The 26,743-nt window shown below is 37.9% G+C and overlaps 1 protein-coding gene across 3 annotated transcripts in view; it reads right to left on the bottom strand.

Moving 5' to 3' along the window:
* Positions 1 to 839: 839 nt before the first annotated feature.
* The window catches only part of LOC142349533 (FK506-binding protein 15-like), a 90,800-nt gene continuing 64,896 nt past the window's right edge, over positions 840 to 26,743 (bottom strand). For 2 of the 3 annotated variants that reach the window (XM_075401159.1, XM_075401161.1), the window contains exons 17-23: positions 23,235 to 23,330; positions 22,769 to 22,867; positions 17,484 to 17,591; positions 16,134 to 17,079; positions 7,127 to 7,688; positions 1,641 to 1,683; positions 840 to 1,260 (exon numbers count right to left, since the gene is read on the bottom strand). In XM_075401159.1, coding sequence (XP_075257274.1) covers positions 1,153 to 1,260; positions 1,641 to 1,683; positions 7,127 to 7,688; positions 16,134 to 17,079; positions 17,484 to 17,591; positions 22,769 to 22,867; positions 23,235 to 23,330 — 1,962 coding nt within the window. In that variant the 3' untranslated portion in view covers positions 840 to 1,152. Of the gene's footprint in view, positions 1,261 to 1,640; positions 1,684 to 7,126; positions 7,689 to 16,133; positions 17,080 to 17,483; positions 17,592 to 22,768; positions 22,870 to 23,234; positions 23,331 to 26,743 lie in introns of all 3 variants that reach the window. The other variant, XM_075401160.1, reaches the window with a different exon arrangement.

Genomic DNA, 26,743 nt, shown 5'->3' with positions numbered 1-26,743 from the left:
ACCTACAGCAGCTAAATGTGAGCATGACACAGGAACATTCTCAGACAGCTACGGGTTACGTAGAACTCAGTCAATGGCGTATACTGTCGACGTCTGATATAACTTTGCCTCGCTTATAGTCGTCGCCACATCATTACGTTGGCGTCAGTAAAACATCACTAGTGGTATTTGTAGCGCTGTGATGCGGAATTTATATGGCGAGGGAGAACTCAAATTAATTAGACGTAAACAGGTTATAGCCATTAGCGCCGTGTAACAAGGCTGTCGAAAGAATTCACTTTCACATGCAAGTAAATTTCTTTAAGTCAATTTGCTTTGAACGTTCCAGTCGAATTCTATAGTTGCTGGTTATCAAACATCGTACAAACGTTTCCCTAATTAAAACAAAAAACAATGAGTGAAAAATAAATTTTATAAATCACAATATAGGATTTTGAGAGAATAAATAACTTTATTTAGGATAACTACTAATTGACAAGAGATAGATACAGCTTTGTGAAGCAATGGCACTCAATGTTAGAGGGTCGGAAAATATTTCAGCAATTCAACTCTCGAAGGCCTGGTTGGTGCACTCTGCGCTTGTCTTATGAGAGAAGACTCCATCTCTTATAATCTTCTCTGATGACCGCAATTATATCATAGACTTTCAATTTACATTCAAAATTAAATATTTCTTTAAAAATTATATATATATATATATATATATATATATATATATATATATATATATAAAACGGGATGTATTATAATCAAAAAGTACAGCTGCAACTCAAATTCACCCTAGCGACACAAGAAGCAACTCATCTAATTTTTAATTGAATGTACAAAAGTACTCGGTTATTCGCATGTTTACAGTTTATGGAGTGCACCATCCAATGACATCGGTTGCCATAAATTTGAATTGGGGACAGAACAAACTTAATGAAACAATATTTTGTAACAGCACAGTTAATTTTCGGTATTTATTAAATATTTGAACAAATTAACCACTGCTTTTGAGTATCTCGCTCTTCAAATTAGACCAATTTTGAGACATCGATTAGAGATTGCATGATCATTGAGATAACCAGAAATAGACAGAATTAGAGAGATTCATTTGCTGAGTATACAAACTGGTGGAACAACTCAAACACAGATTTGATTTCCTCAGAGTTACTTGAGCCAATCTAACTCTTCGTCTTCATCGTCACTTGGGAATAAAGATACATTCTTCTTAGTTGCGGATGTCTCTTCTGATTTCTTCACTCCTGATCCCTGTTCCTAAAATACATGGCCCGATGCCACTGAAATTTTTCAACAATCAAAATTTTCAACATTTTGAAAATGTAGCAATCAGTTCTCAAAAACGTTGCTTTCTCTAGTAGTATTCACAGAGCATCATCATTGCTTTAAAAATGGTTAAGCGTTTTTCCCACAGAAATTGTGAAAACGGTGTAGCCAGCACAATAGCGGCATTCATTTAATGTCTTTACTACTAAAAATTGTAAGAAAAATTTATAGCAATTGTGCCCACGGATCGATAAAACCCCGTCAATTAGGCATAACAAAAAAATTTTGAAACCTTCCCTGAGTAGAATGAACCTCCAAATATTTCCCCATTATTAGCTTCAACGATGAGTAGAGCAGCAAAATATGTTTACCTTTGATGCGGATACATTTGATTGAGATCCACTTTTCGTTTCCCTGAAACACATCTTTATTATGAATCAAAATCTTCGCATGCTTTTGAACAAGTTTTTGCCCTCATCTCATGTAATGCTAGTAGAGACCTCTAACCGCGCCGTCATTTTTGTGTTCGGTGAATTTTGAGGCTGGGTTCGAATTTTGAGGCGGGACGGCAATTGTACTTGCTAGTCGAAACCTCACAGAAATGACCTTCACCTCAAAAAAATCAAAATCAACAAAGACAGAAAGATCTCAGAGAACTTCGCAATAGGTTAATGCCCTCCAAATTTTTTCAGTTTATTCCATTTCTTAATGCAAAAATCAAACGCTTTGACAAAAAATCGACATCTCACGAGCCGACATTCACCGTAGAAAAAACAATAAAAAATCGCACATATCGTGAAACAGCGCGAAATTGATCATCCTGCTGCTCAGATTTAAAAATAGATAGTGAACTCACATATACCAAAATTGGTCTTTGTTGAGATATTCTGACATCTATAACTTCCGTTGCTATGTATACCCTTCCATACAATTATCGATCGCTCTCTTAAACTCAAATCAACAGATTTTAGAGAGCAAACGTCGCGTACAGCAACTTAAGAGCAACAAAAAATATATCCAATGTTAGAATATATATATATATATATATATATATATATATATATATATATATATATATTTAATAAAAAGAACAAAACTGACCAAGTAAAAAAGCCGGAAAAACAAAATTGTAATTTCACAAAATTGGGTTAAAAATCAGTTTTGCCGAAATCAATACAACCGACAGCAACAACTCGGGACTGATATGCTAGTAAATCTGCAATTCATACAAGAACAAAACCTTTAATAAATATTTAAAAACTATTTTTCGAAAAATCAATGTTAAAATCAAAGCTGATTACCCTAAAATCAGAAAAAATAAACTAACTATTTTCTAGAGCAAACTAGCTTGAATTGAAAAAGTTACATTAACGACAAGAAACGGTCGCAAAAGCTGAAAAAAATTGGAAAAGTAAGTGTCCAAGCCATTACGTTGAGTATTGGCTTATTGGTGATGGAGGGTAACTGTGCTTAGGGCAACGTCAAATAGAGAGGTTAACAGCGCGTGAGTGCACCCCCTCTAAAAGCCAATAGCCAGTCCCAAGCCCGGATGAAGAGGGAGGGTTGCCCTGGATTGGTCTAGCAAGCAAAATTGGCGAGACACCAAAGCTAAAAGTCGATCAAAGAAAGATCAGACAGTAAAAGGGAGCAACTCGCTAACTTTAGTCAGTTCTCATGGCCACGATGAATACCGGAAGAGTATAGCAGGGACTTCAACACTTGACATTATGAAAGTAGGTCAGTGGAAATGCAAGTCACTTTGCAACGAGCGCGTCGTCTCCGTGCTCACTGAAATCATGCAAAAGCGACGAATAAGACCATTCGCGCTAAATGAAACTAACGTGCGGGGTTGTAATGAAAGCACATAAGGCGATTACACACTGAACAACAGTGGTGCACCCTATGATGCGAAGAGAAGATCAGCTGGTATCGGAGTGATATACGACAAAAAACTTGATGATGATCAATTTCATACCAGTTTCGGAAAGAAATGCGAAAGCATTCATTGAAACAGCGGGTGCAAGATTGAAACTAGTTATTACCTATGCTCTGACTGAAAATGCTGAGTACACAGCATACTTTCCGAAACAGCATAAAAAGTGAGTACACAGCATACTTAAAGGAACTGGCATAAAGCACTCGCAGTTCCAACCAGATCTATCATGAAAAGATCCTCATTTTGGGAGACCTTAATGCAGCGATTGATCTAGATCTGAATAACCGTCTGCCAAGACCGATTGGGAACAAAGCAGCAAAAGATGAGAGTAACCTGAATGTTCTGCTCCTTGAATTTGCCACTGAACAAAATTTGAGAGTCGAGAATACTTTCTTCTTGAAAACTGATGTGCGGAAGTGCACATGGCCACATCCGAGAACCAAGGAGCTATTTCTGAAAGAGTATGAACTGACGAAATTGTCGGCAGCAACGCATCTCAGAATATAGACGTGAGAAGCTCTTGGGAGGATAGTCTGGACTCCGATCATGCAATGCTGATAATATGCATTAAGAGATGGCCAAAAAATAACCCAAGGAAGCCTTCGAAAGGGCAAAAGCTGCTGAAAGATGTGCGCAGGAAAAGCTACTCAATCCTTCGATCAGTCCCGGAGCGTGAAGAGCTGAAAAAAGCTCTCATAACTAAGATTTTAAATCTTAGAAAAGTTAACACTGTGACTGATGTGCTAACTGATATGAACAATTATGAGCTCGCAGAAGAGAATCTATCGATAAAAACTGGCTGCTGGGCTGATCAGCTAACGCCTGAGCGAAGTGGAAACACTTCAACAAAAAGGCAGCGTATAAGCTGTACCTTTCCAAAAGATCTGAAAGCAGAATGGTCTCTATCGACCTTGTCAAAGCTTTTGACTCGTTTGATAGAGGAGCCATGATGCGATCTCTAAAGCTTTCACAGTTGAAAACCCCCTCAGAAGCTTGATACTGCAGACACGAGAATGCTCACGGGGAACTAGACTCAGAAAACCAGTTCAAACTTGAAAGAGGGGTAAGGCAAGGATGTGTCATCGGTCCGCAAATATATAGCTTAATGTTTGACATTGTCTGTAAAATGAGTCCAGCCCTATATGAACATCCTGCTTACGCAGATGACTTAGCAATACTGGTCAAAAATGAGCAGAAAGCGCAGAGCAAACTGAACAAACTCAGCCTAGAAGTAGAGAATACCGGCAGGGAAAAATTATTTCCAAGGACAAAAATGATGACAGTGAACATGGAAAGAGCAATTAATGTCACAATCCAGAGCAAAGGACTGAAAAAAGTCAATGAGTTTAAGTATCTGGGTTCGATACTAAATGGCCATTCTGACATAGAGGCCGCTGTGAGAAGTAACTGCACTGAATCTAGAAAAGCTGTAGTGAAGATGACACCTGCGCTAGTCAGCTCTACTCTCACAATGAGAAGCAAATGTCGGCAAATTGAAATGTGTGTCAAGCCAGTACTGCTGTATGGGCTGGAAACAGCCATAACGCGAGAAGGACATCGACAAAAAGGGCGCTGTTCTTAACAAAGCCCGTCGCATGCAGCAAGAAAACTTTCACAGCTGAAACTCTTGCACTGAAAGTTCCTCTAAGAGATATCAGGATAGAACTTGCAGTAAGAAGAGCGAAGCTTTGGCTTAGTCGCAAGAAAATGCATGTCTCAAGAAACTGCGAGTCTCAAAGAAGAGTTCATAACGCGAAGGAGGGAGACGTATTCCAAAGACTGGATGCGTGCCCTTTGACTCGATTTAGGGCGACTGTGTGTAAGTGACACTGAGGAAAGGTTAAGAGCTCCATCAAAATTAGAGTATTAATCGAATGTAAAAACTCAATTTAAACCAGTGGGCACGAGAGACCAAATTGTTGCATGCGAGAAGGGAAACTGTGCAAGGCACTTTGCAACAAGAAAAGATGCTCAGGCATCTGAGGAATGACCACTCTGAATGTGGCAATGGATTGGACATGACTCCTTTCCAAGCGAGTAAACCACTAATGGTATGTCCAGCTACAGGCTGCAAAATGAAATACAAACAGATTCGATGGTGACTTGACCACATGAAAAAGGCATACACTCAGTGCACAATAGTTGACAATGAAAATGTCACTGAGGAGATTACAGCTGAACCGCTAAGCACTGAACTGAGTGGGAACACAGAGAGTCAAGATGAGGCGGAATTTCGGTGCCCGCTATGTCCTAAGACATACAAACTCATCAAAAGTGTTAAAGTGTTCCGAACCACTGTTCGACCCAACACAGATGGTCGTACACCAAGAATTGCCAAATTGGCGAAACAGGAACTAAAGGCCCTATAGCCCGAAGTTCCTCTAACCCACATGGAGGGGCCCCACGTTGCGGATCCTCCAACGCCCCCTAGCGGGAGTCATCCTTCTTGATCTACGCCAACTTCGAGGGTCTGCGTACTAATGACCGGCGGTTTTGTGTTGCTTGCGCATTTAACCAATAGGAGGGGGCACGTTGAGTATTAACAATCTGAAATCTTTGATAATTAGAACAAAACTTTATCTGAAACCGCATCGGACCCTCTTAAACAAACTCAAAGAGTTTCAAAAAAAACGATAAACCAGCAAAAATTAAAAATTCCACAAAAATTCTAATAAATAATGCTCAAGTTAAAAACATAGCCGGCAGATGGCCGGAAAATAGCTGGCTGCCGTTGACGCGCTTGATGCACAACAGTATTGAAACAGAAAACGAAAAAAAGACAAATTGACCAAATTTTTTCTGTTTCAGTGTCAAAAATAGTTCTAATTTGGTGTGTCGTTTCAGTTAGATTCTATAACTATACTTAATTCAGCTTCTAAACTGAAAGCTAATAAGCTTTATACCAATGCCAGCTAGCAAACAATCAAACGAACGCTGATAACCTAATTTTCAATGACTTAATGACCGGGCTTTATTGTTTTATCCCGTCTCTTTTGATCTTGCTTTTTTAAATTTGACAGTGTTCGCCATATTGCAGAATTCAATGTGTGAAATAATTTAAAATCCATTCAGCTGAAAATCATGACGTATGTAAAACGAAAAACGTGATGAAAGCTAAAGCGAATTTTAAAAAAGGAGAGCGCCTAAAAAATAGCCGTTAAGAGGCTGAAGGCGGCTATTAAAAATTACTAGTTGCGCACTGATATCTTCAAACATAGCCGGAAAATCGCTGGAAATTGCAGCCGTTGACCCCACTGACCAGTGTTTGGATTCACACAGTTAGAAAATAAAGAAAACTTGGAGAAGCATTTGGGAAGCTGACGGCGGCTATTAAACAACCGAACATTTTCTTGTCTCAGAAGAGAAGCACATGTCTTCTTCTCAAGAAGCAAAAATTGAACAAAAAGGGTCATCAAAAGCATAAATTAAGAAATCCATTGAACTCTAATCCTGCGGAATTTACCAATTTATCCTGTTTTAATCTAACCTCTGAACTACCAAAAAACAGCCCTTCACGCTATTAATTCGTCTTCTTATTTGCGTCTTCTTATTTGCGATCTCAAAATTTTGTTATAAAACTGGGAAACATATTTCTACCATAATACTGTAATTCTACCACTTATTGCTGCAGAAACCAGCCAACACATCAAAACGTTTCAAAATTTAGAAAATCCATTTTACTTAGTTTTTTTCTTTAGCCTTGATAACGCTCAAATGATTAGTGCTTTCAACGTTGCGATTATCCTTCAAAATACTGAAGGAAAGGTAGGATATTTTTGCGCGGATGAACCACTCTACTTGTAAATGTATCAACTTAAAGCTAGTATTGCTCAACCCAAACCGATCACATCAATTGTCATTTTTTGAAATTTGAGGTTCAAGAGTTTTGCTAAATCAATGTTACATAAACTGTTAACCAACGTTTTCTTAGTTGTTGATGTCGCCGCCTTACTGCCAAATAAGGAATCGTCCGAGTCCGAGTCGTCAAAGATACGATCAGACCTCACTGCAGCAGCCGACGAATCCTTCTGCAACACCTCATTCAGTTCCGCTTCAACGTCGTCAAATTCCTCTTCCTGTTTCTCACTATTCGCCATCACTCCCTGTTCTGACTTAACTCCTGAGTCCTCGGTTGTCGGAGTTCCATCATTTACAGGTGGAACTGTTAACGGATCTTCCCCTTGATCCGATTCCTCTAGAGAACTGGGGGGAGAGTTGGGTCGTAAGGCGGGTAGTGACCCTCCGCCAATTACACGATCCTGTTCAAGTAAACTGCTTCTTTCCAGAGGGTCTTCCGGCGCGTTTTCGTGGGGCACTTCGGGTGGGGAACTAGGAAGTGGGGGAGGTGTGTTGTTAAAGACAGGTGATTGGGATTGTTCATTTCGTTGCTCGTGGACAGCTTCTGAAGCACTTTTCTCAATTTGTGGTTCACTTTCAACTGTTTGGATGTCCGTTTTGCCATCTGATACGGTTGGCTCTGTGGCTGAAATGAATAACTAGTCTGAAAAACGCGACCTCCATTATTTTTTAAATACCATTTTAAACAGCTCAGAACTTCGCTTAACTTCCAGAACGATTCCTTAAACAGTAATTGTGACTTTGCAGAACAGGTGCAAACATCTGGCTGCAATTCAACATGTATGATACATTCATCAACTGATTGTGAAATTTGGGCACACAAATTTAGCACAACGTCATTTATGAGCTTGTTATGATTAAAGGGTCCACTTGAGAGTGAACGAACCCTAGTAAACAACATCTAAATAATAGGCCGTCCAAGGTCAAAACCTAACAATCTGAACACAATAGAATCTGCCGCTCACTTTTCGACCATCATGCGACCAAGTGAACAAATATTTGCCCAAAATTGTTATCTCACTTAATTTTGACGACAAACACACCACTTTCAAAACTACATTTCACGGAGCCCTAAAGCTTAACCATGTCTTAGATATTTCTATATTGCCAATGCAAATAAAATTGGTCAAAGCTCAGCACCTTAACGAGATAGATAGCTCAATATATTCAACCATAACCACAGATATACTTAAACGTTTTCGGGAGAAAACTCCGATCTAAACGTTACAAATTTAAGTTTCAATCAGTTATAATAGTTAACTATGGTGTCATTTCACTAACCAAACTGAACAATTCTGAATCGTTTCTAACCAGAACTTCAAAACCCACATTGATTTATATTTGCCAACAAAATTCATTGTACTTTGAAAGTTTAATTTCCTAATTGAAAAATTGCAGTCCACAGATTCTGACTGTCAACACAGTGTACTTGCATTCTGCTTTTAACTATAAGATTTTCAGAGAGTTAACTTCAAACCGTTACCTTTACTGAATCAGATAAGGGATTTTCAAATTTTTAAATTGCCTGGCACCCGTTCCCCCACATTGAACCACAAAAACTGGTTCCAGATGACTTTGCGCTCCAATGCATCCTCTGATTTCTACCCCACTCTCAGGAGCGGTACTGGGAGCGACTTTGGCAACGGAGGCCAAATCCTTGGCACATTGGTGTACATTGTCAAACACGACAAAGTGTCAGGAATCCTGAATGAAAATGAACTCATATGCAAACTGGACCTCATGACCGATTACAAACAACACATGGGAGGGAATTGGGAACGATGTCCTGGTGAACTTTACCTTTATCAACTTGACGGCCCTGAAGGACACAGATTTGTGATATCTTTACACTGGCACAAAAAGTGGTTCAAAAAATTACGCAAGGTATTCGGAGTAAAAATATCTTGTGTTGAGCGACATAGTCTGCTTGAGATCTTGTGCCTGATTGAAGAGTCGCGTCGTATGCGCAGTGCCTACATGCAAGAGACTATGGAAATGATTGCAGCTTTTGAGGCAAGCAGTCGGCAAATAGATCCAATAGAAGAGGAACCAGAATTATTCAACGACAGCGATGACTATGAAACATTGCGGGTGAAAAACAACAATGAGATTTCCATAATTCCCGCGGACTCCAGTAAAACTAAAACCAAAGAACCCACTGAATCCAAAGAAGCATTGCCAAATGAAACGAAATCCACAGAAGCAGATCCAGTTGTTCCCAAAGCCGAGGACGAAATAGCAGATTCCGTTTTCAACTCTTCAGTCGAAACAAATCAAAGTGGAGAAGAGTTGGAAAAAACTAGAAGCAACGAAGTCGAACAAAACGTTTCTGGGTCTGATATAAATACCAATGACACAATCGATGATGCGCTCAAAACAGAGGCGCCCTCAAATCCAAATCAGAACAACATTGCAAAGATTCCCAATGGTACAATACACGAAGTTGAAATCCACAAAGATCCATCGACACCGCCTGTTAGTCGAGACTCAATGGCCAAGCGTCCATCAAAAGCCTTTACAATTGATGAACCATTATCTGGATACGACGAGTCCTCTGGTCATTCAGAGAGTAACAGCCGGCGAAGCTCAAGTTCTTCACAGCCATCCTTGAACAAGCATCGAAACTTAAACGAATCCAGAAACAATGACGCAATAACATCAGACCCAAAACCTTTGGGCATGGTGAAGAAGCAATCAAACTTTACTCGAAGCATGTCTGATTTTGACAATCCCGGCTTTTCCGGAGTGCAGAGTCGACGATATGAGATTCCAGATTACTCGGGAAGGTCGGATAAATCTGTATCTATTTTTGGGAGATTATTGGCCCGAGTAAAGCGCAAGAAATCTACGCCCAAGAGTATGCGAAATCAACGGACAGACAAAAGCATGTCAAAGTTAGCTTTACACGAAACATCATCTTTAAAAAGCTCCTTGTCTTATGATGCTCTAAGTATGATGTCATTTGGAACTATAAGAGGCTCTACAAATACTTTACATGGTAACCGCAACTACAACCGCAAGTACTTCAAACGACGACCTGCATCAATGCATGTATTAACACGAGATCGGAAACTTGTGCCTATCTATGACGTAATCAACTGTCTTCTCGAATTCCATGACGTCATGAAGCCTGTTAAGATCATCGGAGTCAATTCTGAGACACCTCATTCGGATGACTTGGCCGAGAATCAAATAATGGAGTTTGTCTACTTCTTACAAAAGCCAGCGAACCTTGAGTTGCGTCTAACTAGGAGAGACTACGTCCTGTACAACAGCGTGGTCAAACTCAGGAGTTTCGCCAATACAGAACTCAAAATTCTCTTCGCATGACCCCAGCCAAGTATTACAGTAACTAAACGTTACACTTCAAATTTGAAATGCAAATTTTATCCAATTAACAATAAAAAAATATATAGAATCTTTTGTTTAATGCTTTTTATTCGACACGCATGAGACACGCTCAGTTATGTGAACATTTTACAAATATCAGACAGTTCTATTGGCATACATTTTAATTCAGCAAGAATTTTTTGGTGCGCTCACCAGCGAAATGAACTGTACAGCAATTATAATACCATTTGACTTCACAGTACAATTCATTGATGTTCAGATACAGAACACTTACTTATGCTAATAACATAAAATTGAAAGCGGTCCAAAAAACACTTTACTGTGCAAGAGAATGAAAAATAATTATAGGATCCCAAAAAGATGTTTTTCTGCAACTCCAAAAATATAGCTCGCAGATTGCCGGAAAACAGCCGCCGCTGACACTATTCTGGATTGAAACAGAAAACGAAAACATACAAATTGAGAGCCTTTTTTCTAAGTTTCAAAGTAGTTTAGTTTTGTGTGCAATTTCACAACTGTTTAGTTTAGATGTCACAAATATATTTTAGTACTGCTTCTCGACAGAGGGCTAATACTAATACGAGCTAAGAATTGCTTCAACAAACTCTGATAACCTAATGCACCAGGAGTTCATGAACGGGATTTATTGGATTGGATTATCGAGTTTCTATTGATTTCGCCCCTTTCGACATTGATCGCATTTACTTTATTGCGTAAATTCCTTTGAATGAATGTTAATTTCCATTCAATGAGTGAAGAAAGTCAGACGTCAAGCGTCAAAATCGTTACCCTTACAAACCAAAAAAACGTGATCAAAAAAGATAAAATAAATCAAAAACCATAGCAGGACAAGAGCTGACCTACAATTCAACTAATTTTTTCGACCTCACAAAAACTAGACCTAGAATGGACTATGCATGGATAGGGAAAATTAAATGGGAAAAAAAGATTTAAACTCGAAAAACAGTAAAAATTGAAGTCAAATTAAAAAAAAATTGTACCCCACAAAACCACTAGTTTTTAACTCCACTTCCTGTTTCGACGTGACCGAAATCATCACTATAAGTTGACTACACAAATCATGAAAATGTGTGAAAAGACCTTGAAAAAATGCAGTACCCCAATACAATTAAAATTAATTGAATTGTTAAAAGAAAGCGTCTAAATTGCCCTTGAGGAGCTGACCGCCGGTGTTAAAAATATTTTACTAGATAAACCATAAACCATCATTTTATCAGCCTGCCTCAGAAAATTGGGCCAGAAATTGAGCAACATTTACTAGCCTGAAAGCAAGATCAAAGTAGCTGACAATTACAAACAAACAAGGAAATTCGGTCAAATTCTATTAAATCGCATATCGTTAGTTCAACTTACTAAGAGAAAACTGTAAGTCTTCTTATAAAACCAAAAAATCGAAATAACAGTTGTCAAGTTGCCGTTAAATAGATTGATCAAACACACTGGCTAACAAATCACTGAGAAAAGTAAAAAATCAAAAATATAACCTCATAAATTAACATAGCCGGCAGATTGCCGGAATAGCTGCGAAAGAATAGACCTGCGTGCCATATAATAGAGATAGAAACAGATACAGATCTAAATTGAAAAAAAAAAATCGACGCCGCTCAAAAAACTAGGCTAAAAAACATTCAGCGATAAATCAATAAAGCTTGTTAAAATTCATTCCACAGAAGCCTCTTATTAGGGACCTTTACTGCACATAGGAGTTCCTTTGACCTTAAAAAAATTCAAATTAAACTTAAGTTTTAAAGTGCAAAAGTCATTTTATTGAGTGAGGTGAGTCACGTATGATCAAAATCTAATCACGCAATTAACCTAAAAACTTTCGCTAAAACTAAATGACGTCACGCGCGCAAATGCCGTTAGTGAGAGGAAGAAGTCATTCAGAAAATTTGACTTTTTCAGCTTTGCTGTGTGAACAAATGTAAAACGAAAAAAGAGCGTCAGACGACGAAACAAAAAACATAGCAGGACAAGTCCTGACGTACAATTCAAAGAATTTTCATTGACTAAACAGAAAACTAGACCTAGAACGGACTATGAATGGATTGGTAAAACCATTTAGAAAAAAAATCCAATCTAAAAAACGAAAAAAAACAGTAAAAATCAAAGTCAAATTGCCGCATGTGAACAAAAAACCACTAGCGAGAAAGCGAATTTTTGTTCAAACACCGTTTTCTCACTCTACTTTAAATTTGGAGCTGAAAAAATTCACGCCGCAAAACCACTCGCTTTTTCACTCCATTTCCTGTTTCGGCGTGACCAAAATCACTACTCCAATTTGACTTCAAAAATCATGAAAATGTGTGAACAGATCTTAAAAAAAAGACAGCGCCCCAACACAATTCAAATTCTTTGAATTGTAAAAAACCAAGAGCACCGCAATATAGCTTCGCTCAGCTTACAGCTTCGCAGCTATAATAATAAATATTCACCCAATAACAAAAACCTTATTTTGCGAAATACATAACCAATTATTCCGCTCTCACCCTAACTTTAGGACAGAAGTGGGCTGAAATAGAAGCGAAATAGAATTACGCTAATATATTATAGATGATGGAAGGAATTGAACTCTACTGATGGAGTTTTCTGCCTGATAGAGCATATCACCCGAGGCCCTCTACGTGAAAGAATAGACATGAAACAGAGATTCTGAATTGCAGACTATGATCTTAAATTATCCTTATTTTCCCAACAATTTTTATACACTGATTTATTATAAAACTGATAATTATAATGCTTGGATTGCCTCTATTCAATTCCAATTTACACTCAGTTTCAATTGAAAAAAAGTGATAACAGAAGTCATGTTTATTGAGTGAGTCTGGTCAGGTACGATACGCGCAGGATTGACCTGAGAACCGAGACAGAGTGCACAAGTCACCAAAACAGTCGCACATTAACTTCTTGGCGCGTGACCGACTGGTGGTATCCAAATCAAAGAAGAAAACGAACTAAACATAGCAAGCAGATTCCGCAATCGACCCAGAGCAAAAATGACTTAGAGTCTTCAGTCAATGCCAAAAAGTATGATAGTCAACACATGATATAATCCGTAAAAAAGAAAACTGAAAAGCAACGAAAAGAACAAAAGTTCAAAATCTGTTGTGAAATCTTCAAAACGATTATTTGCAATACACCGTGCAATACAGTAAACATTCGTTTAATAAGTAACCGCCAAAAGGCAGGCCAGACAACAAAAACGAAAGCTTGTATAAAGTCAAACCAAGGAAATGAAATACGAAGAATAACAAATTTATGAATATGATCACCCGCTTATTGTCGCCATTGAGAAAATATGAACCAAAATGTTAAAACCGGGTTTAGGAAAAATTTAAAAAAAAGTAGAATTTTGACAAAGCAGACGAAAAACTCAAATGCATTCAAAAGGCAAAATAATCAACAAAATAGCTCAAAATTAACTCCTGGAATAACTGTGGAAAACGTTTCGGACCACAAGAGTTAGAGCCAGGCTAAAAAACGGCTTTGAACAAATGCTCCTCGTGAATAAAAAAATTAATCGCTTGCCAAACTTTTTTCCACATTTTGCGCTCTCGCTGAACAGCTTCAAACAAACTATTAAACATAGCCAGCAAACTACCCGAAAAGAACCGCCGTTGACCCCACTGACCGACGTTGGGATTGAAATAATTACAGAAAAAAAAGACGACAGCCTCATGTTTTCTTGGTTCGCAGTTTAATTAGATTCGAGAAAATTGGCGTGGCCTCTAAATGGGACAAAAAACTAACAGCAACAACCGTTAACAATATGCTCTAAGGTACTTAGGTACTTTCATAACATACTGCAGCGGGGATTTACTGGTTTCTCCCAATTTTCTTGATTTCGCTTTTTGACGTTGAATGAGTTCTGAATTCCAATCAGTTAAAACAGTGAAGGAGATAAGTCACATGTCAAAAATTAAGGTGGTGACTTACGTAAAACGAAACGTGTGATTGAAAGATAAAATGAACGAAAAAAGGAGAAAACCTTAACAATAGCCTTTAAGGGGTTGACAGCAGCTGATAAAAAACAGCTTCGAATTCCATATTTCATTTCACTTCTGATGCTTTACTTATACCAGCTTTCCCAATATTGTTATTGAATTTGAAAGCGTTAGAGTAACCTATGTGAACTTAAAGTTCTTCAGAGATCGTGAAAATCTAATGATGATCAATAAATGAAACACGCAACTCAGCAGAACCTGCTAATATTTGTAACTAATTACTTTTCGCACGTAAAATCATCTGTTTCAGGTTGTGTGGCGTGAAAAAAATGTCCAGCGAAAAATTAGCGCCAGACGACGAAAAACAGTAACATAACCGACTAGCGTCGGATGAATTGCTTTCAAACAATCGGCGCGTGGTTGGCTTTGGTAGTTGCCAGCTTGGGCTTAGGGTGACTAGCAATCTGGGCTGTTGTTGGAGTGGGAGTGCGTTGGAGTTAGGGGTCTCCAAATTTTAGGTCTTCTCAGCAGCTACAATAAATTGTACACTTAGATGCTACCAGAGCTCTAGAGCCGCTAAACAACTTAATGTCCTCTGGGCGTTATACACTTTTGAAAAGTTTTTAAAAGTCAGACAAAAAATTGGTGAAGAGAAAGCGTGCATAGAAAAGACCACAAGACTGATATAATTGATACAAACTTTGCTTGAGAGCAATTAAAACCAAGAACACCCCGATATTTGCAGGGCAAAAAGTCAAATGCTTAAAAGAAAAAAAATGATCAGAAAACTTGTTATAGAGACAGACCAAAAAAATTCGTCTTTTCATTGAAGGCTGATCTGTTCTATTTTGATTAAGAATCTGTATAAGTTATTGCTGCCTCTATTAGCTGATCTCAAATAACATTCATTTAGAATGACACACACCCATTTGACCTTATCTCTTTGAATTAAAGTAAATAAAAGTCAATTTCAAAGTGAGGAAGTCATTTTTGAGAGTGAGGTAAGTCAAGTGTGACCAAAAATTTAATCACGCGCATGAACAAAAAAACTCGCTCCACTAAGAGCGAAAAATGACGTCACACATGCAATTCAGTTGAAATTGCATGAACGAATGAACAAGAAATGGCTGTGACGTCACATGGTCGTAACAAAAATCATGACGACGAAATAAAAAAACATAGCAGGACAAGTCCTGACGAAAACAGAAAACTAGACCTAGAAAGGACTATGAATGGATTGGAAAACCATTTAGAAAAAAAATCCGATCCAAAAAATCGAAAAAACAGCAAAAATCAAAGTGAAATTGCCGCATGTGAACAAAAAACCACTACCGATAAAACGAATTTTTGTTCAAACACCGTATTCTGACTCTACTTTAAAATTAGAGCGAAAAAATTTCACGCCGCAAAACCACTCGCTTTTTCGCTCCACTTCCTGTTTCGGCGTGACCAAAATCACTACTCCAATTTGACTTCAAAAATCATGAAAATGTGTGAACAGATCTTAAAAAGAAGACAGCGCCCCAATACAATTCAAATTCTTTGAATTGTAAAAAAACCAAGAGAAGGCCAATAATAGCCCCAGCTATCGCTGTGCGGCTATTAATAAAGACTAGCAGGATCAATATAACTGCTACATAAAAGCGCAGTGACCAAATTTATTTCAAAGCAACTCTCATTCGAGAAAAAAAAGACTTTAACCAGAACCATATTATAGACGATTATCGGGTCAATGACACGCATCGGATGCATACCTGTTTCTACGGCTGCATCTTCGTGCGACTCCAATTCAGGAACTACTCCGTTCTGCACACCAACTGAGAGAGGGTTCAAAACAGATTCGCCCTCGGTTGAAGAAACCTCAAATTGCGAAGATCGATCAGCTGCTACGAGCGTGCTCTCTGGGACCTCCAAGAAGCTTCTATCCGCTTCGGCCGTTGATTCTGCTGTATCAGCTCCTTCGGGTTCCGAGGATTGCTCTTCGGTATTCAAGGGCTCCTCCGAGTATGCATCACCTTGACGGCTCTCAACTTCCGACCTTTCTTCAAGGTCGGGACTCGGGATGTTTCTGGGATCCAAGACTATGGCATCCTCTGGATCTGAGTTCTCAGCTGCTAGTTCCTCCTCAAGCGGATCTGGAACCTCATGAACTGATGATGTCTCCTTATTTTCTTGTTCCTGCTCAGGAGGGAAACCATCTTCCGCCAAAACGGCATTTGACTGGTTCAGATCTTCGAAGCTACCAGTACTCATTAGGTCTTCTGTATCACCATTTGTGATTATCTGGGTGCTGGTTTGAGCTTGGGCTAATGGTTCCTCGGTGACAGTAGCAGGTGCAGTTGCGCCATATTCAGGCTTCTGATTTTGTTCAACTCGGTTTGCTGGACTAGTTGATGGTTCAGCTTCAATCAGTTGAAGTTCAGGCTCAGGTGCAGCTTCTCTAACTTCTGATTTTATCGACATTTCGGCACGAGGGAGTTCATAACGCGTTTCGACTATTACAATCGATGGTGCGTCATCAGTATTCTCGTTTATATTTTCTTCCTTATTGTCATCAATTTCATCGGATCCCTCTTCAGATTCTGTCTCTTCGTCTTCATCTTCTTCAGCAGCTTCTGGCGGCGGTACTGGTTCTATCAGCACTTCAGAGCCCGTGAGGGCTTTTGGTTGTTGGCCAGAAGATACACTCAAGGTGACGTCCTAAAAGATTAAAGCAATAGCAATTTTTTTCTCCTTTTTGTTTTTTCATGACATCAGATAATAAAGTTATTATACTTAATGAACACAACTTTTCTTCCTTTTTTCTTTGTTCATAACATCAGATAATAGAGTTATCATACTTAATAAACATAGCTCTAAATAAAGGAGTTTAAATTTGAATTTCAACTTCGCTGTCCAATTTTAACAACCTCTCATAGACAGTTTGAAGTGGGAGTTCAATTAATGTCTCATACAACACAAGGTAAGTCATTTGCATAATCAGTGACCCCTGAATTTTCATACAGTAAGCGAAGAGCAAAGATCCAATATAAACTACTCCAGCTGATTGTTTATTATAGGTAATGCAATAAAGACCGTTAGTGGTTAATAACGATTTTAATGACCTTAATGACGATTTTCATAAACTGCAGTAGACTGTCGCCAGTGTAATGTGCCTCTCTGTTGATATGTTTGACCAGAACTTGGAAGATCATGTTCATTATCTTCTTCACCTGAAATCATACTTCATCATCAATCAATCAACTACAAAGTATCAACGTATCTACCCATCCGTAACTTTTGTCACTTTGACTTCACTTAAGGTGATTCGTAAGATAAAAGAAAACTGCCGATGAATAGTCAACGAGGATGTTTGATTAGAGCCTTCAGAAATCGGCACGTCACAAAACCTCAAAATAAACCAACCTTTAATCACTATGGATTTGCGTAAGTTCGAAAACTTATCTCTTCGGTTATTTATCATTAAAATTGTGAGCATGAAATTAAAATTAACAACATTAAATTTAAGTACACGAAATAAGCAATAGACGGCAGGCACTTTCTCTTATAACAAAGTTTATAAGCAAAAACAGTATTCTAAAAACAACCTACTAACGTCATACGAATTGCTGTCAAACAGCGATTGGGGTTGGTTGTCCCTCAAATTGCGCCCAAAAAACTGAACGTTCAAAACTGAAATTCTAGCTCATAAGGGTGTGCAAAGAAGTTTTTGGAATTAAACCACAGTAAGAACCAAACTAAAAGAAAACAATCAAAGATTTACACAGAATCGGAACAGATCGTTTGTTAAAATTTGCGAACGAGCCTCATTTAACGGAGCAACAGAGGTTCCAATTCTTCATCAGCGTACCGTTTTCCGTTTTTGGTCTGGAAAAATCTGAAAAGATGGCAATCATAGTTGCGACATAGACTTCAATCGCAGAATTAGATGGAAACAGATACAGAAATGTGATGAAGATCAAGAAGTTATCGACTAAACGTTCAAAACCAGGAAAGTCACCAACAAATTTAAATGGCTTGTATGATATCATTTTACTTTTATCAGAGAATTTCACCTGTTAAATGAGTTTCTTTGACTGTATACAAATTTTAAATGAACTAACTAAGTACAAAAGCCTTAACTGCAAACGTATAATAAAAATTGAATCGCGCTACTGAGGCCAACTATTAGTAGCAAGAGAGAGAGAGAGAGAGAGAGAGAGTGAGTGAGTGAGTGAGTGAGTGAGTGAGTGAGTGAGTGAGTGAGTGAGTCAGTGGAATGACCCAACGAGCACAAAAGTCATTAATATCAAGATTTCAGCTTCACAGCTTACAAAAACAAAGAAACTTAAATTGCTTTATAAATTTCGTAAAAATACTACGTGCTTTCCAAGAATCTTTTTACTTGCTAAATTAAATATTCAGCCGAAGCCTTCATCCGAGGAAAGCAATAAAAAATGAAGATCCTAAAAAATAAAAAGATCCCATCAAGATATCAAAAACAGTCAATTTACTCACCAAACTCGCATCAAGGAAGCATCAAGTGTCAGGAAATGATTTGGAAAAATATAAAATAATAAAATCATCCAACACCACACGACAGTTATACTAACTGAAAAAAATGAGTGAAACGCCTTTCATACAGCCTGAAAATTTATAATAAGACTAATAGAAATAGGTCGATGAGCAAAATTGAGCAACAACTAAAATCACTACCGACTAATGCCGCACTGATTGCTTTAGACAACTGGCGGACGGAGAAAGCAGTTGAAAACGGCTACTAAAGGGTATTTAAAAAAATAAAAACATGACCGACTAACGTCAGGCGAATTGCTCTCAAACGGCCGGTTGTCTTCGTCAATAGCTAGCCACTGTTTAGTGAGGCCAGCTTTAGCTTAATTGAAGGGGTGTGAAGTGAGCGCAGCGGGGGAGGGGGTGCACGGGGGCTGAAAGGGGTGGGGCTACGGTTAAAGGGGATCTGTGGCTGCACGAGGCCCTTACAGCCTGAACAATGGGCAGGGGTAAGATTGAGGATTGGGTGCAGGGTTAAAGTGGTGAGCTGGTATAAGTCTCCAAAACAGTTTGTGCATCGCATACTTGGGGACTAGTGAGCTGAAAGGCTCTGACAGAACTTAATGCCCTCTGGGTGCAACCTGCTTATTCCGTTTTTGAGGACGAAAAGTCAAATGGGTCAGACGAAAAATTGGTCAAGCAAAAATTCGCAAAAAAAGACCAAAATGACCACTACAATAATTGCTACAAACTTTATTTGAGAGAAATTAATGAAAGATGAATAAAAAATCGTAAAAGATGCCGCTCGTGAACTAAATTTTTGGCGGGAACATAAGCAAAAATCGTAAAAGATGCCGCTCGTGAACTAAATTTTTGGCGGGAACATAAGCAAAAATTTCACTTATGTTCCCGCTCTCTCAGAAAAAAAATTGAAGAAACTAATCACTCCCCTCTCTTTCCTTCGCTTATTCAGCAGATCGACCCAAACACTATCACGTGCTTAATACAAGAGCTTGGAAGTGGTATGATATTGTAGCTTTCTTAAGATACTATAAGATTTAGAAGGATCAGATAATTACTCGTTGACTGCCGCGAAAGTTTTAAATTCAGAAGAGCAATTTGGAGTACGCAAAAAACAAGAATTCGAGCGTAGAACACTGAGCCAGAAAGTCAAACATACACGACTAAAGTCAGGTGAATTGCTTTCAAGCGACCGGCGAGCGGTTGGCTTTGTCAGTAGCTAGCCACGGTTGTGAGGCTAGCTTTAGATTAATTGAAGGGGCGTAAAGTGAGCGCAACGGGGGTGCACCGCAGCGGGGGTGCAAAAGTGGATTGGGGGAGGGGTAATGTGGGGCGGTGGGTGGGTGGATCGGGCGTGGGATCAATTTCTAAGAACCGCCCTTAAAACCATAAGTATAAGTCTCCAGAACAGCTTGTTAATCGCATACTTGAAGACCAGTGGGCTGAACGGCTCTAAGAGAACTTAATGCAAACCGGGCGCTTCCTCTTTATCCCGTTTCTGATGATAAAAATCAAATGAATCAGACGAAAAATCGGCCAAGCAAAAAAAATGCATAACAGAGACCAACAGGGTTAGTATTTGTTACAAATTGCTTTTTCAAGCAATTAACAATGATTTCCTAAAAGTGACTGTTGAGTTATTTATGATAAAACAACACATTTCTACTATAACTCATTGTTAATGGGATCAGAGATGATGACATTACGACACACAACAGCATCTGAAGTGCCGCATCAACAAAGAGAGAGAGAGAGAGAGAGAGAGAGAGAGAGAGAGAGAGAGAATAAGAGAGATAAAACGTCAACGAGAAAGAGAAGGAAAGAAACTCTAACCGACAGTGAGAGAAAGAGATAGGAAGATTTTCTATGATCGGATTCGACTCAGCAACTTCTCGCTAAAAAAAAATTTCAAACCATTTTTCGTCTCGAAATTTGTGTCAAGTAACCCATCTCCGAGACTTCATTTCGTTGGCCAGCGTTAAACTCAGAAAGACGAAAAATATTGAAAAAATTTGGAACCAGTTGCCAATTTTGACCAAATCTTGCAAAAATTCAAGATATTAATACATTGAGAACCTTTTCATTGTCTCAATAGACTATCTAGTATCCCTGTTTTAAGCCTGAAATAGTTTCACTGGCTCATACACTTGGAACATGGTAAAAACTTTCAAAAAATTTGAAAAAAATTTAAATTATACCCAAAACTACCAAAAATTGGAGTCAAAAAAATATTGATCAGCATCTCATTAACTCTAGACACTATGCAGCAGCTCATTATCAAACCTTGGAGGAGGTCCCTGGTGCCGGAAGAAAATCAAAAATTTGCTTTTAAAATTGCTTTATTTCGTGACATTAAAATCTTGAAAAATATTCCATTACATTTATAAACTATGCATCTATACACATATTATCAAACCCTAGAGGAAGTTCTCTGGCTCTTGAGGCCAGAGAAACCTGAAAATGACAAAATTTGAAAACACTTTCAAATTTTATAAAAAAAATTGCCAAAACTTGTGATATAAAAACGTTGAAAATTAATCCATGACAAACAAAAAAATTCCAGTAACTTATTATGAAACCCTAACTGAGGTTTTGTGACCCCTGAGGCCCAGAAAACCTGAATAATGACTAAATTTCAAAAAAAAATGGCGAAAACTTTAAAAAAAATGCTAACATTCGTTATCTTAATATCTTGCAAGACATTCCATTACATCTGGAAATTAGAAAATAACCTACTCTCAAAACCTAGAGGAGGTTCCTTGGCTCTTGAGGCTAAGCAAAAATTAAAACAGAAACGACAAAAATTTTCAAAAAACAACTTAAAAGCAAGTTTTATCGAGATACTGCTAAAATTTGTGACATTAAAAAGTTGAAATACTATTCCATGCCCTATAAAAGTTGGTCACTAACTTCCTATCAAACATCTTAGGATGTTTTCGGGCCCCTGGGTCAGGAAAGACCTGAAGAAGGAAAAATAACAAAAAACTTGAAAAAATTGCACGTTTTGTCAAAAAATGCTAAAATTCGTGATGTTAAAATGTTGAAACCATTCCATTACCACTAGAAATATGCAGATACCTATTACTAAAACCTACAGAAGGTTCCTTGGCACCTAGGGCTGATAAAAATAAAAAAAATGTGAAAAATTTTCAAAAAGCTTGAAAAAAATTGCAAAATATAAATTTGCGTGCTTTTAGCGAGCGGTTGTTCTTCAGTCGCTAGAAACGGGGGGGGGGGGGGGGGGTACACCCAGGGGTTAATGAGGGGCAACAGTGGGGTGGGGTAACAGCACGCGGGGGGGTGGGGGCAATAGTGGGGAGGGGAGTCAACAGTGGAGTGGTCTTCAACCTCTAAGAACCGCCCTTCACACCATAAGTATAAGTCTCCAAAACAGTTTGAGCTGAAACAGAGCTGAAAATCTCCAAAAGCACTTAATTCCCGCTGGGCACTGCCTGTTTATCCCGTTTTTGTGGACGAAAAGTCAAAAACGTCAGACGAAAAATCGGTCAAGCGATAAATCGCATTAGAAAAAGACCGACAGGACTAATATAATTGGTAAACTTCGTTTGAGAGCAATTAATCACTCAAGTGAGCGAAAGAACAGAACAGTCAGACACAAATTTTGCATAAGAAGACACCTGGTTCGAGTCGTTGCTTCAACCTTCATACGAAAGCAACTGCTCACCAGAACTCCTCTTCAACAGCCCAATTAGTTTTCTGCCTTCAAGCTGATAATTATTCCCATCAGCATAAAATTGTGAAGTAGGGGTAATTTTTATTAACGATCGGAAATTCATTCTACTGAGTCCTCTTTTACTCATAGCATCTCATCTTTATAAAGCAGAACCGATCACGAGTTCTAGAATTTAAGACTTACTTCAGGCAAGAGCACTTCGGGTGATACGATCTTGGATGCCTTGGCCAAATCCTCTTCAAGTCGATAAATATTTGATTCAAACTGTGTGCATTGCCATTCCTAAACAAGCAATATTTCCCAATACTGATTTAAAAGTACAGTATGTAATTGTCGCTGAAAATTTTCGAAGCGAATGATTTAATTTGGAACGGCTGATCTGAATAAAGTTAGTTATTCTAACATAACCGACTTACGTCGGGCGATTTGCTCTCAAACTACTGGCGAGCAGTTGGCTTTGTCAATAGCGAGCTGCTGCTTAGGAAGGCTAGCTTTGACTTAATGGAGGAGGCGGGGTGAACAGCTCATATTATTGAAGACCTCTCGAAACCTTTTTTGTAGTATGTTGAAATTATATTTGTAAAAATCATGCTTCTTTTCAAAATTATAGAGAATTAAATCATCAATTCATTGATTGATTCATAATAACCTTGCGGCTGAGAGAAGATTGTGTCTCTTGCAGCTCACGTTGACTCTTACTCAGTTGTGACTCCAATTCGCTCACGGTGGATTTGACCCTCGAAATCTGGCAACAAATCAAGTATTCAGATACCATTTTAGATTTTGGAGTTAAAAGCTCAAAAAGAAATTCAAGAGCTGAAACCACCTAAACGTTTTTGAAATACAAACATTCGGGTAAGTTTTGTTTCAAGTATTTGTTCAAGTGTTCCCAAATTTGCAATAAAAATGTAGAAACCATTCGAAATTTGGAATTCACTTTCCGGGATTCAAAAATTCCAGAAACTCATTACAAAAAATCATTGCCAAACATGTTTGGTTAATTCGAGCACGGAGTAATTGATTATTCCATTTTGTTTAACAATTCGAATAACAACCTACTAATCATTAGGACTAACTCAAAACTGCTCAAACCTAACCGACTAACGTCGGGCGAATTGCTTTCAAACGACCGGCGAGCGGTTGACTTCGTCAGTAGCTAGTCACGGTTTAGTGAGGCTAGCGTTAGCTTAATTGAAGGGATCTGAGGTGAAGGAAATAGATGATGACACCACGCCAAATAACAGCAGCTGAAGTGCGGCATCAACAAAAGAGTTAAGGAAAGAGAGAGAGAGAGACAGAGAGAGAGAGAGAGAGAGAGAGAGAGAGAGAGAGAGAGAGATAGGGTGTGCGAAATAAAACGTGAACGAGAAAGAGAAGGAAAGAAACTCCAACCGACAGACAGAGAGAGAGAGAGAGAGAGAGAGAGAGAGAGAGAGCTAGGAATATTTTCCATGATGAGATTCGACTCTGCAACTTCTAGTATTCTAGCCTTGTTAGTAAAAAAATCATAGATGGAAAACTGAAAAAGGCAATATTAAAAAAAGGTTTCCACTTCGCGCTAAAAAACAGTTCAAAACCCCTTTTTTGTCTCTGAAGTTCTGTCATGTAAACCATCTGCAAGAATTAAAAGTTTTGTTGGCCAGAAATGATCGTTAAACTAACAAAAGGACAAAAAAAATCAAAATTCTAAAAACAATTGCATATTTTAACAAAATTTTGCTAAAATTCGTGATATTTATATCCTCGGAACCATTTTATTGTCTCAAGAGAATATCCAGTACAAAATCCGTATTTCAAGCCTTAAATAGTTTCAATGGCTCATGAAGATCCACAAACTTGGAACATGATAATCATTTACCAAAAATTTTTTCGAATTTTATCAAAATATTGGTAAAACTCAAGTCATTAAAATCTTCCTTACCATACCATTAATTCTAGAAAATATTTAGCAGTTCATTATCAAAACTCGGAGGACGTAAAAAAAATGCAAAATATTCAAAAAAAACTTGAAAAATTGCAAAAATTTTTTAAAATTGCTGAAATTAGTGATGTTAAAATCATGAAAAATTTTCCATAACATCCAGAAAATGTACAATAAACTTTTTTCAAACCCTAGAGGATGCTCTTTGGCTCTTGAAAAACTTGAAAAAAATTGTACGTTTTATCAAAAAATAGCTAAAATTTGTGATATTAAACTGTCGAAAACTATTCTACGGCCAAAAAAGTTTTCAGTAACTTATTATTAAACCTATAACGAGGTTTCTTTGCTCCTGGGTCTGGTAAAACTTGAATAATGACAATAAATGTCAAAAAACTGAAAAAATTGCTTTGTCATAAAAAACTCTTCCATGAAAAAATGTTGAAAACCCTTCCATTGCCACTAAAAATTATGCAGTAATCTATAATCAAACCCTACAGGAGGTTCCTTGTCACCTAGGGCTGAAAAAACTGAAAAAAGGACAAAAAGCTTAAAACTTGAAAAAAATATGTCTTGCAAAAGCGTTTACCAACTTTTACAAACCTCAATTTTAGACTGGTCCAAAAAACATCCAAAAATGACAAAAATTGCGAGAAATTGAAACACTTTTGGCTAAAAAAACCTTTAAAAATGACCTTTAAACCGTACGGCTTTCCCAGTGGCTTCACAACTTTAAGTATTTGAAGGAATACTAAACGCGGTCAAGTGCCTCTAATGAAACTTGATGCACGCTGAGCTTTAACTGTTTATCCCGTTTCGAAAGCTCAAAGTCATGATAAAGGAGCGAAAACATCTTACAAAGACAGAGCACCAATACAATTCAATTTTTGGATTGTAAAAAAAACAAGATGTCCCCAATAATAGCCGCCATAGTTTCATGGCTTTTGAAAAAAAGATTGTCCAAGCCATTAGGTTGAGCATTAACAATTTGAAATCTTTGACAATTAGAAACGAGTTTACAAGATATAAAATTTTCAAAAAGCTGAAAAAAATTATGAAAATTAATATAATTTTGCGTTTTTGTTCGCATTACCAAAACATATAGCTCTCAAAAAAGTCAAAAAAAGTACTTATGTCTTGCGAAAGACCTTTATCAACTTTAACCAGCCTGGTCTAGACTGGTCCAACAAAAATTTTGAAAAATGACAAAAAACACGAAAAATTGCAACAAAAACTCCTAAAAATGACCTTTTAACCTTAAACTACGGCCTTCCCTTTAACTTCACCACACTAAGCACTTGAGGGACTACTAAACATGGCTAAGGGCCTCTAATGAAATTTTATGCCCGCTAGGCGCTACCTTTTTATCCCGTTTTTAAGGACGAAAAGTGAAATGGGTCAGTCGAAAAATCGGTCAAGCCAAAAATGGCATAAAAAGACCAACAGGACTAATATAATTGTTACAAACTTCGTTTGAGAGCAATTAATGGCATTCAAGAAAAGAAACAACGTTAGTGAAAGTCATATTACGGCACTTGAGCAGAAAAACTACCAGAAATTTGAACCCTGATTTCGCACTCTAAAAACTCTTTTAGATTGCCAGATTTTATGCTCTCTGCACAATTTGGCTTTGACCATGATCACCACTCAATTTGGACATCTGACTCTGAGAGTCACGAGATGATACAACAGCTGATATATGCATATTGGGAAGAAATCCCGGAACGATCAGCAGAAAATTTTAGCATTTATTCACAACAGCACCTAATATCAACCTGATGAATCGATTCCAAAAACACCCCACTAAAAACACTATCAACATTACATGTCATATTGCAGTATGAATAACTATCTCGCATTCTAAAACCAAAAATTATTAACATCCCATATCTGATTCACAAAGGTACAAACTTCAAAAAACTGTGAGACGAGATGTCTACTATTTTGTATCCTAAACCTTGCGGTGGTAGCGCCGTAACAAACCAACGTTTTGGTAGTGTTTTGTTTAATCTCTTATATTCCATAGTACATTTCCTTTCCTGATGACCATCAAACAAAAAAAGGTTGAACTTACGCCGAAAATCAAGATTCTCGTACACCAAATAAATTAAAAGTCCGGGTGTGACACGTTTGATTAAGAAAATTTTGTTGCAAGTAATCATATTAGTCGCAAAATTCCACCAGAAGGTGGACTGCATGTTGCAATGCTAGTTTGTTGTTGCTGGGTGAATGAAAAGTAA

Source organism: Convolutriloba macropyga, chromosome 11 (genome assembly GCF_964194025.1).
Source record: "Convolutriloba macropyga chromosome 11, txConMacr16.3, whole genome shotgun sequence".
In the NCBI taxonomy this organism is placed as follows: Eukaryota; Metazoa; Xenacoelomorpha; order Acoela; family Convolutidae; genus Convolutriloba; species Convolutriloba macropyga.
Note: the sequence above shows the minus strand (reverse complement) of the source record. Positions and strands in the feature narration are given on the sequence as shown.